Source organism: Anopheles funestus, chromosome X, assembly GCF_943734845.2.
Source record: "Anopheles funestus chromosome X, idAnoFuneDA-416_04, whole genome shotgun sequence".
Classification (NCBI taxonomy): Eukaryota; Metazoa; Arthropoda; class Insecta; order Diptera; family Culicidae; genus Anopheles; species Anopheles funestus.
The window spans coordinates 10,865,338-10,880,768 of record NC_064597.1 but is presented as its reverse complement, the minus strand read 5'-3'; the positions used below and the strand labels follow the sequence as shown (position 1 = coordinate 10,880,768).

At 44.9% G+C, this 15,431-nt stretch overlaps 4 protein-coding genes across 5 annotated transcripts; 2 read left to right on the top strand and 2 right to left on the bottom strand.

Moving 5' to 3' along the window:
• Positions 1 to 441: 441 nt before the first annotated feature.
• Positions 442 to 2,319, bottom strand: LOC125767896 (uncharacterized protein C6orf136 homolog). The gene is made up of 6 exons (XM_049434860.1): positions 1,928 to 2,319; positions 1,601 to 1,768; positions 1,374 to 1,534; positions 1,071 to 1,292; positions 863 to 932; positions 442 to 778 (listed from the first exon to the last, which is right to left on the bottom strand). Exons 1-6 carry the CDS (start codon positions 2,069 to 2,071, stop codon positions 662 to 664), a joined length of 882 nt encoding a protein of 293 aa, XP_049290817.1. The 5' UTR covers positions 2,072 to 2,319; the 3' UTR covers positions 442 to 661.
• Positions 2,320 to 2,691: 372 nt separating this feature from the next.
• LOC125767937 (SOSS complex subunit C homolog) lies at positions 2,692 to 3,438 on the top strand. The gene is made up of 3 exons (XM_049434916.1): positions 2,692 to 2,888; positions 3,028 to 3,182; positions 3,250 to 3,438. Exons 1-3 carry the CDS (start codon positions 2,861 to 2,863, stop codon positions 3,436 to 3,438), a joined length of 372 nt encoding a protein of 123 aa, XP_049290873.1. The 5' UTR covers positions 2,692 to 2,860.
• Positions 3,439 to 3,533: 95 nt separating this feature from the next.
• LOC125767906 (rRNA N6-adenosine-methyltransferase METTL5) lies at positions 3,534 to 4,922 on the top strand. The gene is made up of 3 exons (XM_049434874.1): positions 3,534 to 3,797; positions 3,859 to 4,085; positions 4,180 to 4,922. Exons 1-3 carry the CDS (start codon positions 3,534 to 3,536, stop codon positions 4,334 to 4,336), a joined length of 648 nt encoding a protein of 215 aa, XP_049290831.1. The 3' UTR covers positions 4,337 to 4,922.
• A 1,471-nt stretch (positions 4,923 to 6,393) lies between these two features.
• On the bottom strand, positions 6,394 to 15,376 carry LOC125767776 (E3 ubiquitin-protein ligase UBR1). 2 transcript variants are annotated; one of them, XM_049434671.1, is made up of 10 exons: positions 15,223 to 15,376; positions 14,862 to 15,009; positions 13,980 to 14,366; positions 13,186 to 13,340; positions 12,751 to 12,963; positions 12,403 to 12,656; positions 10,623 to 12,314; positions 10,434 to 10,545; positions 10,227 to 10,355; positions 6,394 to 9,646 (listed from the first exon to the last, which is right to left on the bottom strand). In XM_049434671.1, exons 3-10 carry the CDS (start codon positions 14,362 to 14,364, stop codon positions 6,737 to 6,739), a joined length of 5,850 nt encoding a protein of 1,949 aa, XP_049290628.1. In that variant the 5' UTR covers positions 14,365 to 14,366; positions 14,862 to 15,009; positions 15,223 to 15,376; the 3' UTR covers positions 6,394 to 6,736. The 2 variants fall into 2 exon arrangements, with proteins under 2 accessions (XP_049290628.1, XP_049290636.1); XM_049434679.1 differs by lacking the exon at positions 14,862 to 15,009.
• Positions 15,377 to 15,431: the final 55 nt, after the last annotated feature.

Here is a 15,431-nt window from a genome sequence, read left to right as displayed (position 1 = left end):
TTAGCTGTCAACTTTTCCAGGGCAGGGGTGGCAAATGAGAGAGAAAAAACAGAGTAGCAAACATATTCAAAATTCCGTTTTTTTTTGTACAAATAGGATAAGAATAGTTTTGGATACAATAAAAAAAACAATATAAATACAAATAAATGGGAACAGAACAACTTTTTCTAACACAAATCCTTCTTTTTTGTTATTTAATATATCATTCTCATGTTCTCCTTTTACACTTCCTTTTGTTTCCTGTATAAGATACAATATTTATGCAACCGTAGAACGCATCGTGATACATAAACTTTACCGCTCAGTCACCCCTTAGCTGATATTAAGTATTATTGAAGCCTACACTGATTTTCTAACTGCAAACGTTAAGTATTTCTTTCCTATAATATCAACTAATGTAAAGCGTTTTGATCGTACAAAACCAGAGAAAAACGCTATCAATCTTCTGTTCTATTTCTTTTCTTTTATTTCTTTGTTTCCCCTAAACAAAGCCTGCTACTAAGGTCATTTCATAACTTATAACACTATAGTATAAAAAAAACCATCAAAAACAGCACAACTTGCAGCAACCAAATGAAGCAAAAGCGCGGCACAACATAAATCTTGCTAATACCAGCCCCCCCTCGCCCGGCGCACAAAACAGGATGTGTGCGACGGCAGTTCAATTCATCGTACTCACTACAGGACCGATTTCTGCCGTGAGTCCAACCATTAAAGCCAGCTTTGGTGAAACGATAGTTTTCGGCGGGACCTTCACCGTATCATCGTCGGGCATTATCTGTAATGGAATGTAGCACATAACAGTGGTTGAACAGTTACATTGCGGGATGTGATAGTAGGAAGAATGTTAAAAATTACACACCTTATCAACTACATGCTTAGACACCAATCCATCCGGGCCAACGTATAACACTGAGAAACCATCGTACCAACTGGAAACCAAAATTAAAGATTAAAATATAATCATACGAAATGTGTTTAAAAACATCCCTGGGATGAGTTCCAATTTTAAAAAATGTGGAAAACCACGAAGCTACCAATGTAAAATTACACTTCTTTGCATTACTTACGCTTCCTGCCCCTCGAATATCTCTTTCAGCTTCCATAGCTTATACTTCCAAAACTGGAGCATCACCTTGAGCGCACTAATGCCCCGAATACGCCATCGTACCTTCACGGTGTTATCCTCGGGATGTTTGGTAATTTTCAGTATTTCGAAAGTAACGTAAGCAAATTTTAGGTGACCGACGGTGCGCAACAGTGCGATTTGCTTCACGTAATGGTACAGTCCTCTGGAAGTAGTGAAAAAATGGAAATACAGAGAGAATAAATTGTACTGCTTCAGCATTTGCCGAAATTGAGACTAAACATACTCTGTCCGTGTACCACGAATGTTATTCTCGAAGATTAAGTTTGGACTGTAGATAGAATAGTCGAGCGGTTGCACGAATAGCTTGGGTAATGTTTGCGAAAGCACGTGATATACACGATGCAACTGCTCCTCGGATGGTTGATTCTCTTTCGACTGGTTGCCCTGCGGAGAATGGAAAGGTGTAATATTATTGTACGAAAGGATGTAACCTCCGGTATCTGATCTTACGGTAGCTGTAGAGGATGTACCCTCACTGCAATATTGGATCTCACTTCGTTCGCACCGATCACTGTAGTGTGTGTGTGATTTGATCAATGTACTTCTGTTCCGATCCGCCTTAAATGCATCGCCTGCAAATGCGTGTGATAGTGCACCAACCGGTGGTTTGCATCGATTCTGCATGGTGGAAGAGTTGGAAGAAAGCACGAAAAGAAAAATCAACATATCGAACAACAATACCATATTATGCAATATGCGAAGCCCTTTGCACGAGAGACATGCATGTTACGGGAATGTTTTTGGGCGGTTTTTGTTGTTGTTGTTTTGTCAGCTTACATTTGCAGCAACATTGGTTGCACCGGCGACGCAGGCACGATGCAGCTCGCATCCGTTCGCACCGGAACCGTACGGACGGGGTGTGAACATTCCACCTACCACCGAACGACTTTTCCGCGTAACGCTCCGTAGACAGTTGGCCATCGTTTGTGCAGGCCGCGTTTCAGGCACACGGGAATTTCCGTATCTTTTACTGCGCTTTTCTGCGCCCTCACCAGAAGTGGAAAACGACGAAACAGGGACGCTTTTAGCAAACACACACCGCGCGACGCCAATGCTGCATGCTCCTTTTATTTTCGGTGCAATGTTTTGCCCAGCGAATGCTATTACATTGTCAAAAGAAGTGCACACCGGAAAAAATCAAACCGACAGGGTGGGTATGAATTACCGAAGAGGGGTACTATACGTGGGTGGGAGCGAGAGGTGGCTGACAGTTCGCAGCTGTCAAATCGAGGTCCGGTAGACGGATGTTTATTTACAAACGTTTCAATTGTTTAATTCTTTTATTTTCCTCGAATTCATTTCAATCAGCTCAGACAAATTCAACAGTTGAATGAGGAAAGAATTTTTTAATTGTTTTTTTTTTATGATTACGCATACAATTATTGGAAAAAAGTATTTTTATTGACAGGTAAACGAATGTTGACAGCCGATTCAATGTGCTTTCTCGCTTTGGCATGCTTGATTGCTCGTTAGACAGAGCGAGAAAGCGTGCTGGTTAAACTATTTGGGCATGCCCGTCAAATAAATGCTTCACATGCATGAAGGTACCGTCACATTGCTGAAGCCAACAATCATAATTATTTAGCCCATTGCAAACGGTGCTCCGTTTGTAAACGATTGAATTTTTTTTAATTACGTGTTTTGATTGCCTCATGCTAGTGAAATATTTCCCATTGGTTTGCGCTCCTTCCAGTACATGAAAGTAGTTTAATGGCCTTTCCGTCATCTACCAACCAAGGTAAACGATTGTGCTTTTAGTTTGAATGTGATTCATCCCTACGATTTGCATCGTTCCGCAATTTGTGGCCAAACCATCTTCTGTTACTCCTGTCCGAATCACCTTGTATGCGATCTGAGTGTTGTTTTTGTGTTTACAGACGTGACGAAAAAGATACTGGAAGACATCCAGATGAAAAAGCAGCTTCTGCAGAAAGGGGTCAATTCACATTCGCCCGGCTTTGGCAACCTGTACAACACTTCCCTTGGTTTCGGTAGTCTCTACACGCCTTCTCCATTGTTTCAGCTACCGAAGGTACGGTAAAGGATCATTTCCGGAGTTCTCAGTTTGTTTAATACTTTATTCTGTTTGTCGCTTACAGTACACAACCACCGGCGGGCAGCCGAACGATAGCAATCAAAGCATTTCGAAGGGTGTTTGGAGTCAGGCAATCAATCAATCGTTTGGGTTTTTCGTACCCCAGGACTCATTGTTTGGCAACAACATTCTACCCGTACTGCCACGGTACGACAATCCATCAATCCATTACGCTAGTACGCCGAAATTTTGAGGGTAAGTGGAAGGGGTTCCCCTCCACACAATTCCCTTACATCGGCACACATTCAACTACGCAGTTTATAGGAACAACTCGGATCATTCTTGATAATGGCCTGTATTAAGCTAAAGCATCTCGAGCAGTATCTGCAGACAGTGGACGACTTTAAGGAACCGAAGGTACGTCTCGAACAGTACCAGACACCGCCACACATCGCGAGCCAAGCACTGTACACAATTCAAACATCGTACGCTGATTTAGAGGGCCGTCTGGTGCTGGATCTGGGCTGCGGTCCAGGCATGTTATCTATCGGTGCCGGTCTGCTCGGTGCAGACTTTGTCCTTGGGGTGGAAATCGATGCGGTTGCGGCGGAGGTATGATTGTAGATGTAAGATATATAGTATGTTAATGACACGTATCCCCATTTGGCATTAGGAGTTTCGAAGCAACTGCGATGAGTTTGAAATGCATAACGTCGACTGTTTACAGGCAGATGTATTGCACCTTCCCGCACTATGGCACGATAAGCCTTTGTTCGATACGGTTTTACTTAATCCACCGTTCGGTACGAAACAAAACAGTGGTATTGACGTTGCTTTCCTGAAAGTTGCCCTTATGCTGTCCCGCGGTGCCGTTTATTCACTGCACAAATCCGCCACAAGGTACGATTCACAGGCTAAAAGGAACACAACACGTTAGGGGGAAAGCATCTCACAAACTAAATTAACAGATTCTTTTCTTGCTTGCCGGTAACAGGGAGCACATCAAAAAGAAAGCGCAGGAGTGGAAAGTTCGTGCCAGCCAAGTAGCGCAGCTGCGATACAATCTGCCACAGACTTACAAATTTCACAAACGACCGAGCGTGGATGTGGCAGTGGATCTGTGGCGTTTCGAAAGTAATGCCCGCAGCTAGGTTAGGCAGCTTTATCCTATGGGCCAATGAGGCAAGCAATTTTTGTTTCTCCTTTAAGTAAACAGAACAAGTTCATCTGACAGAATCACGTATAGACAAAGCTAAAATGAAGAGAAAAAAAATCCAATCCATTAAGGAAGATGATTGTGCATAGGAAAATTCGTGGACGGTTAAGTAGCAGCTTAAGTAAAGACAAGTCTTTATCGGGGTTTTGTTTCTTTTGTGCAACATTTTAAAGTTTAGTAAGCGTAAACAGACAGTCAGACAGACACAAGCAGTCGGTATATCATTAACCACAACGATTAATCGTTACTCTAAGCATAAGATTTTGTTTAAATTAATTTCCATTTCATTCAGTGTTTTGTGTTTAGTAAAATTTCAATATTACGTGTATAGCCGAATCTGTAACAAGCAAATTTTAAAATATTCTGTGTAAACTAAGAGTGGATAAGTGCAATCGCTCTCGGTACAGTTGATGAATGTTAAGCAATGAATCAAACGATGCCTGTGGCTTGAGCGAATCCTAAAAAAAAAACATAGCCAAACAAACAAAAAAAGAGGAACGAATAAAAACATAAACCCCAAATGGATCCGCCTTTTTTAGAAACATGCCTTTTGTTTATTTAATGATAAAACCCTGCCCACATCAAACTTTTAAGAATGATGAGAATATTCACTCTTTTCAGAGAGTTGAAAAAGAGTGCAAGAGAGGCGTTATAAGGATTTGAATCTTTTACTCACTCTTTTGAGAATCATACTCACTCTTGTTGCGTGAGTTGAAACGCAAAAGAGTGAGTCATTAGTCGGCAGAGAGAGAGAGAGTGAGTAAAAACGCCAAGGAGTGAGTCATTAGTCGGCAGAGAGAGAGAGAGAGAGTAAAAGAGTGATAACAACTCCTTATGCTGAGTTGAATCCATAAACTCCTTTGCACGATTAAACTCACTCACTCACTCTTACTCAGTTTGCACATCTCTAGTACATACCCTTGGGTGACTAAAAATCCGAAGCGATCGATCGTTCGCTAGCACACAAAACCAACCGCCTGGACAATCAAAACCCCCGGGAGCAAAACGTTTATAAAACCAAACTAGAAACAAAACGTATTACGCTCGAAACAAAGTTGCCTTTCCCTGGTGCAATGACTCGTCTGATCTTTTTCCCATTTTGCTTCTCAAACACGTTGTGTGACAGAAAATGGGTTTTTGTTCGCTGCCCTCTGTGTCTGTGCACGTCTTTGTTTAGAGGGAAGAGCATGATCACGTACCGGATTCTTTCTTACTATTGCCGCGTGCGTTTGTTTTTTAATCGTTCATTTAACAGCTTTATTTGTTTCTTTGTTGTTTTTCTCTGCTTCCCTTCTCTTGTAGTGCAAACATCAAACATAAGCCCTAGTATAATAGTTGCCAACGAGAAACAGAACAGTATGTTAAATAAAGGTAAACCAAAGCGAAACGGCACAAACGTAAAATAGAATCACACAACAAAAAAAGCAACGGTAATTTATATATATATATAATATATCGATGGATATGGAGAAAGAAAAGTCAAGACAAATGCTTTAATCCTTGGAGAAATTCTTGTATGGTCTAGTTTTCTTTGCTTCAGTCTTATCCTTCCTAGTACTCCATTCTGCCTGCAAACAACACCCCTACCCTCGTACATCCTTCTCTGCAAAACATCTTTTTTGAGTTTCTCATTTCCTCCAAAAACTGTCCATAATTTCGCTCTTACATGCTGTTTCCTGTACGTATCTTCATTCCAGATGTTTTTTTTTCGCCTTGGTAAGACCATTTCATCCCCCATTGCCCCATACACAAATTCAAAGAGAATTTTGAATCCTTCCCTAAACTTGTCTGCTCTTACCGAGAGAAGAAGCTCCACACTAAAAGGGAGTCTAAATCCATTTCTTCAGTTCCTGCTGCCTAACCTGTTTCGAATATATTTATATATATATATGAATAAGCTAATAGGGTTTTACTTCCATTTTTCCGTCACGCGGTGAACGAATGTTTTCTCTGTTCTTCTGGGTTTTTTTTCTTCTTGTTTTTGCTCTAATCTTTCTGTTTTTTTTTTTTTCAAAGGTAGCCATATTTCGCCGTATTTCGGGGTTTTCGCCATTACTAAAATATATACATGCAAATGTACATAAGACACGCACACACACACACATATTAACACACATACCGGTTACACAATCGCCGGTTCATCTCGAGAACCCTGCTGTTTCAGGGGGTGTGCGTTAAATAACACCGCGTGATTCTGTGTTTTTTTTTTCTTCCATTCTTCTTCATTGTTTCACAGGATACAAAATAAAAAAAAAACGAATAAAAAATAAGTTTACTGCCAATCTTCCAGCGTCCACAGCGGCGAGAGAGGACCGATGATCCTGTTCCCTCCCTTTTAAAGGTTCTGCCACTGGGTAGCAAATAAGGTTTGCTGTGCCTCGTTACGCCGCGTTATCTCCTCGTGCAGATCGTGCTTGAGCCAGATGAGATACACCTTCTGGTACCGTTCCTTGCAGAGACGGAGCGGATTGCCACGCCGCAACCCTTGGTCCGTTTCACCGTACTCATCGACGTACGGTGCCGGAATGAAGCAACCCTTGTTGATACCGAGCAGCAATATTTCGGCATCGCGTATGCGCAGGAAGATCCCAATACCGGCACCACACTCCGCCGTATGGTACGTGCACGAACCGACCGAACTGTTTTCCAGCTCCTTCTGGCAGCAGAACGACTGGGAGCAAAGTATGACGCCACACACCAAACACATGGTCGGGTTGCGCGAATCGTCCCGTATGTTGTTCGGACAGGTAAACAGCGATACGCTGTTAATCAGATCGCTATAATCTTCCGGCAGATCGATCAACCGGCGGACGGGTGGTGCCGCCTGAAACAGGGCCCTCGGTTCACCGAGCAGCTGGGCCTGCCGCGCATAGCGCATCCGATTGATTTGATCCGAGTTGCAGAACGCCAACCGTTCGATCATTTCGTACGTCTGCTGACCGGTGTTTAGGTAAACGAGCGGATCCTCCTGCAGGTCGAGATACGTCATCATCGGATGGTAATCGTGCTCCGGCACATCCGTACACTGGGGCAGCTCGATATCGGTAATGCCGTGAAACAGCAAACAGCAGCACCGCAGCAGCGTATAGCTTTGCGATTTGATATCGTTTATCAGCAGCTGGCAGAGCCGCTTCTGTTCCGCAACCGTGCTACGGCTGATGGTTTCCGCCTTCTCGTCCGGGTGTGGCTGATGGATGTTGTACTGTTGATACAGCAGCAGTAAATTACGCTCAGCATCCGTAAGCGTAATGGTATCGTCCACGTTCGGTTGTTCGTTCGGCTGATGTTCCGGGTCGGATACCATCGGTGGATCAATGCCGGTGACGGACGTTATGATCGTGCGCAGCATATTCACCATAAAGATGGCAAGCACTATTGAATGATCCAGTGCGTCACCCTTGGGGATGCGTTGCTGACGTACAAAGCTATAAACAACGGAGCGTGTCGTGAACAGGCAGGTGTTAAGCAACCCGAACAGATCCCAATCGAAGAACGATTGGGACGGTTTGTGCCCGAACAGTGTTTCGTATATGTCGGCCATAAATAGTAGCATGCGATGCTGCACCAGTACCGTCGGTACTAGCGGACCCATAGCGCAGGCTGCCCGCACCAGCCCACTCAGACAGGTGGAGTAGCGGATGGACAGTTCACTACCAAGTGGACGCTGTAGTACGCGCAGCTGCATCTCGATCGATTTGATCGTGTACGAAAGCGTTACCCACGGTGCGAGATATTCGGCAAAGCGTTTCGCCTTGTACGGTACGGTTGTGAAGCTGCGCACATTCTTTGCGAACGTTAGTAGCGCATACTTGATCGTGCGATCGAACAGCCGACCAATTAACGGTGGATCGCGCAACGTGCCGTAGTAGCGCAAACGTACACCGTGCTTCGGTTCCACCTCCTTCAGCACGGATGTGGTTAGCTGGGCCGGTGGTACCCGAATCCAATCCATATCCTCATCACTGTAGTTCACGTCATCGTCCGTCGATGGGAGATCATTCGTTTCGTACCCATCGAGTGAATCATCGTCCGTCTGCTGTTCCGCTTGTTCTTCGCCTTGCGGTTGCGGTGCGTCCTGTTGCTGTGGCGGTGGTGGGGCTTGTTCCTCGCCTTGCGGTTGTGGTACGGCCGGTGTTTCATTCGCCGGAACGGTTGGTTGTGGTTGCTCCCCTTGAGCCGGTTGCTGCTGTTCCTCATTGTTAGCAGGCGCTTCCTGATCAAGGCTCATCGGTTGTTGTTCCTGGTCGCGGAAACTCGTCGTACGGTCGTAGGCACGCCGCTCCCGACGGATCGCACGCCGCAACTCCACATAATTATGTTCCGCCTGTTCAACACGGTCCAGCGCGTTGCGCATAAAATCCGATGTGAACGAATACCAGAGTGAAAAATTAAACTCATTCGGATGGGTCACCGGCAGCTCCGGTATTTCGTTGAAACCAGCCGCCTTCACTGCCGCATCCACCCGTGCCTTAGCGCTGCTGGTGATCGTCTCATGCGGCGGTAACAATGGCAACAGACAGTTGCTCAGAAAACGACACAACGGGCAGAGAAATTCATTCTTCTCGATGTCAAACAGAATCGGGGCACGGTTACGGTACGGGCGCCGATTTTCCTTAATGACCTCATTGTTAAAGTACTTATCGAAACAAGTCGAATGCATCACGTGCCCACACGTGGTCAGATGCGGCGATGGATGCGTACCCGTTTCGATCAGCTGCAGTATGCCCCGTTCGTCCGTCTGCGTGTAACGCGACAACACGCTCGAACGCTGCACGAATGCTGCGTACACCATGCTGACGGATTCGTACGTACCGAGTACGGTTTTCTCCGAGCAGAGGATGCACGAGTACTGCAGCGCCGCCGTATCGGCCGGCCGTATTGGGGTCCGTTTCGGTCCGAGCGCTACCAACGTTGCGCTCGTCGTCTGCCAATCCATATCCGCTTCTACCGCCGGTTCCCCTTCCTTCGGTTCGGCCGCTTCCTCACCCTCGTTCGTAAACATATCCGGATGTGTGGTCATAAACATTTGCTGTGCCTTCTGCATCTGTGCCATTACCTGGGCACGTCGTTTTGCCGCCAGCTTGGCACGCTCCTCCTTTTCTAGGCGATCCGCATCAACGGACGATAGGCCGCTACCACTCGATTCGGCCCGATCTATCTCACCCTGTATCAGGCTGAGACGTTTTGCCTCCATCGCTTTGTAGCTCTGTATTGTCCAGCGTAACAGATCCCGCAGTGATTCAACCTAAAAAAAAACAAAAAAAAATAAAGATAAAATGCATAATTTATAGCTTTTACCTTTTCAACACTAGGTCGATAATTGCTTCCATCATCGAAATGCCTTTTCACACAATCTTAATCGCTTTCAAACAACTGATAACAATCCTTTCATGTACACCTTTCATGAACGTACACGTCATCGAATCGCTTATAAGAACGCTATAGAGCCGAAAAGTTTCGCCGTAAAATGGCACTCTAATGAATGTCTCTCTCTCTTCTCTCTTCTTGGCTTTTAACGACCTCTAAGGTCATGCCGGTCATTTCTGGCTTACTAGACTTATTTTTACCACGTAGCCGGATAATCAATCCTTGCTACGGAGGGACGATCCGGATGGGATTTGAACCCGGTCCTGCCGTGTGGACGGGCGCCGTTTATCACATACACCACCGGGCCGTCCCCTAATGGATGTATCGACGACGAATAGCGATTAAAAAAATTATGCTTTGTTTTATGGATTTTTTTATGAAATTATTTTCTTTAGTCGTAATTTTATCCATATCCAATTGTCGGGTTCTTTATGATTTTTTTTCTCTATTTTACATACCCTTGGACTCTTGGAAAGATCTTCCAGCAGCGGCAAAAGCTTGATGATTTGACTTCTTTCGTAGAACTGCATGAATGGATAGTTACCGGACTCCTCCTCCTGAATGGCATATCCTATCAGGTGTAGCACCTACAATGAAAGTAAAATTATTTAGTTTTGTGTGTTCTCCACGTAAGAATTAATAAAAACTTGCGTAAAATTACTTACTCGTTGCAGTTGTCCTTCGGTGAAGGTCATTGAATTTAAATCAAGCGCACGGCTTAATATAACATTAATAATTTTGAGCATCACGTCACAATGCAGTAGATTTGGAATATTACTAAAAATGATTGCAAAAAGAAAATTAGCTTCAAACGCCCAAAAAAAGGACAATTGTGGTGGTGGTTGTGGCCGTACTTAAACAATTGGGTCAACTTTGGTAGGAAGGGTGGCGGACAGCAAACCAGTTCGTTCTTTTCCTTCTTCTGTATTCGTTGCCGTTCCTCCGATTTGGACTTATCCTCCTTTGTGTAGTGATAGAAGTAGAGATTGTACCAGCTGTAGTATTCCTGCTTCAGTATGTACATGCCCCGCTTTTCCGCGGCATTCGGCTTCTCGAACACGGCCACATCGTCGATCACGGACTCGAACATGATTTCGCTACAGTTATCTTCGTTTAGCGCCCGACTCAGCTCCGAGTGCGAGTGCGGCTTGATGCACAGCTGCTGTACGATTTCTTTCTTAATTCGGTCGCTTTCCGTCACATCGCCGACACCGGGCACGTACCGTTCGCCGATCACCGCGATCAGCAGCTCGAGAAACTCCTCGATCAGTACACCGGTTTGGCGGATGTAATCATCATCACCACCGGTTGCTTCCGTACCGCGCGGCCTTTCCTGCAGATCCTTTTCGAGCCACTCGAGCAGCTTGTACTTGTTCAGCACGTGGATGATGAACTCGTTTGCCTCGATCAGTGAGGCACCGATCTGCAGGATGACGATATCGCGATCGAGCATCTCGTACCGGCACTTGACGTTGCGGTAGAAAAACAGCTGATTGATCAGTGCGTACCCGTTACGGCGCCACATGCCCGCGTGTACCTGCGACATCATCGTGCGGGCGCACAGTACCGGCTCAATGATCTGTTCCGGCGTCGGATAGTCGGACGTGTTCGAAACGAACGTCGCGAACGTAAAATCGTGCCGTTCAAACACGGTATACAGTCCGGCAAGGAAACGGGTCAGCGGTAGATGTACCGAAACCGGACGCGATAGGACGTCGTACGTCAAGCAGGTGGCACTATGATTCGCCGCACACCGTACAACCGTTTCGGATTCTTGCGCAATAAATTTCGTTTCGTTCAGCGACGACATTACCATGCGAAACACTTTGCCCAGCACGATACGATCGGTGGCGCACCATTCCAGCACGAGCGTTATCAGGTGCGACAGCTTCAGATGTAGCGTGAAAGCCGTTTCCCACTCCTGCTCGTACTCGAGATGCTGGCCAACCTGGCGCGTCGCCGCATCCATGCCCTGCATAAACTTTAGCAAACGTATCAGCTGCTGCAAACCGTGCAAAAACCCGGTACGCAACTCGTTCGTCCATTTGTCCGGCTTGAAGCTTAGCAGATACTTCAAATCGATCAGTATGTATCCGGCCCGCTTGAACGCGTTCAGTGTGGAGGTGTTTTTCACAAACACCAGCTGCCGGTTTTTCACATACTTATCGATCGCTTCGGAGAAATATGTGTGCATCAGCTTGAAGAAGGCCGATTCCTTCTCGATCAGATAGTGCGCAATCGTCGGTACGGTAAACAGCTGCACGCTCAGCGAAACGATCGAGAACGAATGGTAGTGATCGTCGCGGATAAAATCTTGCATCAGCGAGGCGTACAGTTTCGTAAACGTGATCGCTAGCTGCTTTTTGTTGTCGTAGTCCATCAGCATGCCCGAGATGAGCAACCGGTGCCAGGAGGTTCTTGCCGACTTCCACAGGTTGTGATCGTTGCTGAGGATGAACTTCAGATTGTACGCCTCCTGCGGTTTCGTGATCGTGTCAGCAAAAATACTACGGAACGACGAATGTTTGGTCAGAAACTCCTGAAACCTGAAAGATGTTAAAAAATTAAAAACGAAGACATAAAAAGGGATCTCCCTCCCCCCAAAAAAAAAAGAGCGAATCGCTAGGTATGTACCATGAAAGCATTTGCATTGCCAGATGCTGACAGGCGACTTCGTTACGATGCATAACCGTCACCTTCAACGGAAGCGTTCGGCTATGCAATGCGGACGAACGCATCGCCTTATTTTCGATATCCTCCTTCAGCTTTTTGCACACCTCAAACGAGGCGCATTTCACCACTGCGCGCCCTTCACGGTCAATACTGGTCACGTATTCGATCGCTGTTTTATGCTCGCATTTCACTATTGACGTTAACGTTTGGATAACCTGCGAAAACATAGTTGACAAACCCGATTGGTAAAGAACATTTCTATTTCATTTAGTCTTTTTTTTTCCAAACCCTATTTTCTCTTTCTCCTACCTGCTCAAACGTGTGCGTTTCGTCGTTGTATAGAATCGTACAGTGTGTATTTTCGTCATCCTCCCATTCGGGAAGGTTACCGGTGCCGTACATTTGCAACGTCTGCATGCAGTAGTCCAGTATGGCACGAAACGCGATCCCGCAGCGCGTCTTTTTGTCATCCGATAACGGCACCTGCTGCTGTTCGCCTTGTGCCTTATCATCGGAAATGCTCTGTTGATGGTTGGAAAAACGAAGGTTTATTGTGTTGTTTGTTGTGCCGGGATGTTTTTCATTGTCGAAGCTAATTTAATCGGATGTGTTCGTGAAACTGGCGTGCTCGACCGTATGACAATTCGACCTCGAACTGTCAACCGATTACTAGTTTAACTGTAACAAACTCAAAAGCAAAAGAAAAATAATAATACACAGTTCGAAAACCTTTCGCATACTTACGGCATGTTCCTCACAAAAGGGAAATTTCTTCCAAGCTTCTACATCGCCACAATCACAGCAACCACCGCCACCGGAAGTGGCCATTTTGTATTTATGCGTACGATGCACTGACTTTTTGAAACATGTCGAGCACAGCACACATGTTGGATCCATACCTGGAAAATATAATAACATAATATTGAAACTAACAATCCGGGAAAATCTAATATGTCAAAAAAGGAAAAAAAAGTTCACTAGAATATTTTGCCAAAATGCTTATCTTCCTTAAACAAAATTGGTTCTTTTTTGTACCTTGAACTGTTAAGCTATTTATATTTAAGCTTAAAATGAAATAATATGTTTATTCAACCTTCGTTCTATAGCCCTTTGAGAGGCAAATAGTTTGTCCAAATTAAGCTAGCCACGTTTCAGCTGTAAAGCTACAGCACGTGTACAAATAACTCGACACTCCAGTAGAAAATGTTTAGCATCTTTTGTTATTTCACGTGCGATTACAGTTCCCGCAATATCGACAGTTAGAAGAGTTAGATTAAAAATAGAATTTATGAGTTGATTTTTCCCTTCTACCGATGAAAATTTAACTTTCGCTGCATAAAATGTGCAATGCAGGGTTGAAAGGTAAATTACTGACACAAAACAGGGACAATTCAAATACAAATTTGTGCTGTTGCCTTTAAAAAACCACAAAGCTTGTCGAATGCTGCAGTCTACTCAAAGTAGTTTATGATTCTACGATAAATCACCCGGCTCCAGCCACAAAAGGTCATATAATTGGATGTAAAGTGATTACTTACTACATTCGCGACAGCTGTAAGTTGGTTCGCCGATTTTAAACACGCGTCCGCACACGGACGATACGGTGTCGGTCTGTTTGATTTGTTCCAGAAATTCATCCGGATTCGGTCCACAGACGAACCGTTCTATAACCGAGACGGTGGCCGCTCTAGCGCCGGGTTCGTTGAAAAGCGCGTTCCCTATCAGGAAGGCATTACTGCCGTGCGCGTCCTCCCCTTCATGTTGCTGTTCCGGTAGCTGGTCGGCCGCGTCTTCCGATTTTAGTGCCGGCGATGTCACGAAACTTCCAGCAATGTTTTGTAAATAGAAAACTATCACCTCCGGTGTCAGCGTGCCGTTTTGTTCCCTTTCCTCCCAATGTGAAATAACCCGATTGTGGTTCATTTCTGTAGTGAAGAGAGAGAAAAAAAGAAATGCATACAAAAACGGAGAAAAAGAAAACAAATACATTGCATGAGAAGATTTGCAGAACTGAATACCGAACTACCGAATGCCCCGTGTTTGCTCGAAACCCTCCGTAAAGCAAGAGAGCTTGCAACCGATACAGCTACAGTGACACGTTAGTCGTGAAAGAAAGTGAAAACTATTGCACATCAAATTTTCCTTTTTTTCACTCAAACGCCACTGACATGCACTCTCGCAATGCACAGATGTGAGGTTGGGAGGGTGGAAGGAGGCTTGCGACCGATGGAAAAGATGATTTTCCAACCCTTGGTAAAGAAAGGAAAGGGCAGCTCCATGGTTATTTTTTTTTCTTCAATCGACGCACGAATAAATCACTACGAACTTGGGATGTGTAACGCGAGGTGGGGGATACATGATTATATTCCTTGTTGGTTATGAATGGTTTCGCTACGAACGTTCAAGGAAATATTGCCTACCTAATGTCGTATTTTGTGGCCCCCTGGTTCACAAAGGACTTGTCCGTAAACACACAGACACACAATTTCCTCGGTTTCGGTGCGTTTGTCTGGTGCGGATGTTTTCACCCGAATGATGGTCTTCGGAAATAGATTATAAGAAAACTACCTGCAAAATGGACGACACACACATATATACATTAGCACAAACGGGAAAAGAGACAGGAGCACCAGCCTAAGTAAACCCAAGGTAAAAATGGAACACGGAAAAAACCCCCATTCCCAAAATGGCGACTGTTTTGTTTTCTTTTTTTCCATTCCAATAGCAAAACAGATGGATGTTTGTTGCTTGCTCGTTTTTCCAATGACTGGAGTCTCTTACCTTGTTCAGGGGGGGGACACAGCCAAGAGAAAATAATAAATTAGTTCGCTTCTTCACGAAACGTCCTACTGCAACCAAGTCTGACGAAACAATGAACAAAAACGTCATGGCGTTTCAATGAATATGCAGGCACAGTTCCAACTGTCAAGCAAGCAAAAGGTTTCTACATACTCACTGGCAGATAAACACAGCCATAAAAAATAAAAACA

What these genes read in the sequence shown, in the direction of transcription:
- LOC125767906 (XM_049434874.1), top strand. Translation starts at nt 3,534, where the DNA reads ATGGCCTGTATTAAGCTAAAGCATCTCGAGCAGTATCTGCAGACAGTG. An exon ending in TCGATGCGGTTGCGGCGGAG is followed by an intron (nt 3,798 to 3,858) that starts GTATGATTGTAG and finishes ATTTGGCATTAG; the next exon opens with GAGTTTCGAAGCAACTGCGA. An exon ending in CTGCACAAATCCGCCACAAG is followed by an intron (nt 4,086 to 4,179) that starts GTACGATTCACA and finishes TGCCGGTAACAG; the next exon opens with GGAGCACATCAAAAAGAAAG.
- LOC125767776 (XM_049434671.1), bottom strand. Translation starts at nt 14,364, where the DNA reads ATGAACCACAATCGGGTTATTTCACATTGGGAGGAAAGGGAACAAAAC. An exon ending in CCTTTTGTGAGGAACATGCC is followed by an intron (nt 12,964 to 13,185) that starts GTAAGTATGCGA and finishes AACCATCAACAG; the next exon opens with AGCATTTCCGATGATAAGGC. An exon ending in ATCTTTCCAAGAGTCCAAGG is followed by an intron (nt 9,647 to 10,226) that starts GTATGTAAAATA and finishes GTTTTTTTTTAG; the next exon opens with GTTGAATCACTGCGGGATCT.
- LOC125767937 (XM_049434916.1), top strand. Translation starts at nt 2,861, where the DNA reads ATGGCCTTTCCGTCATCTACCAACCAAG. An exon ending in TCCGTCATCTACCAACCAAG is followed by an intron (nt 2,889 to 3,027) that starts GTAAACGATTGT and finishes TTGTGTTTACAG; the next exon opens with ACGTGACGAAAAAGATACTG. An exon ending in CATTGTTTCAGCTACCGAAG is followed by an intron (nt 3,183 to 3,249) that starts GTACGGTAAAGG and finishes TGTCGCTTACAG; the next exon opens with TACACAACCACCGGCGGGCA.
- LOC125767896 (XM_049434860.1), bottom strand. Translation starts at nt 2,071, where the DNA reads ATGGCCAACTGTCTACGGAGCGTTACGCGGAAAAGTCGTTCGGTGGTA. An exon ending in CAACCAATGTTGCTGCAAAT is followed by an intron (nt 1,769 to 1,927) that starts GTAAGCTGACAA and finishes TCCACCATGCAG; the next exon opens with AATCGATGCAAACCACCGGT. An exon ending in ATTCGTGGTACACGGACAGA is followed by an intron (nt 1,293 to 1,373) that starts GTATGTTTAGTC and finishes CACTACTTCCAG; the next exon opens with AGGACTGTACCATTACGTGA.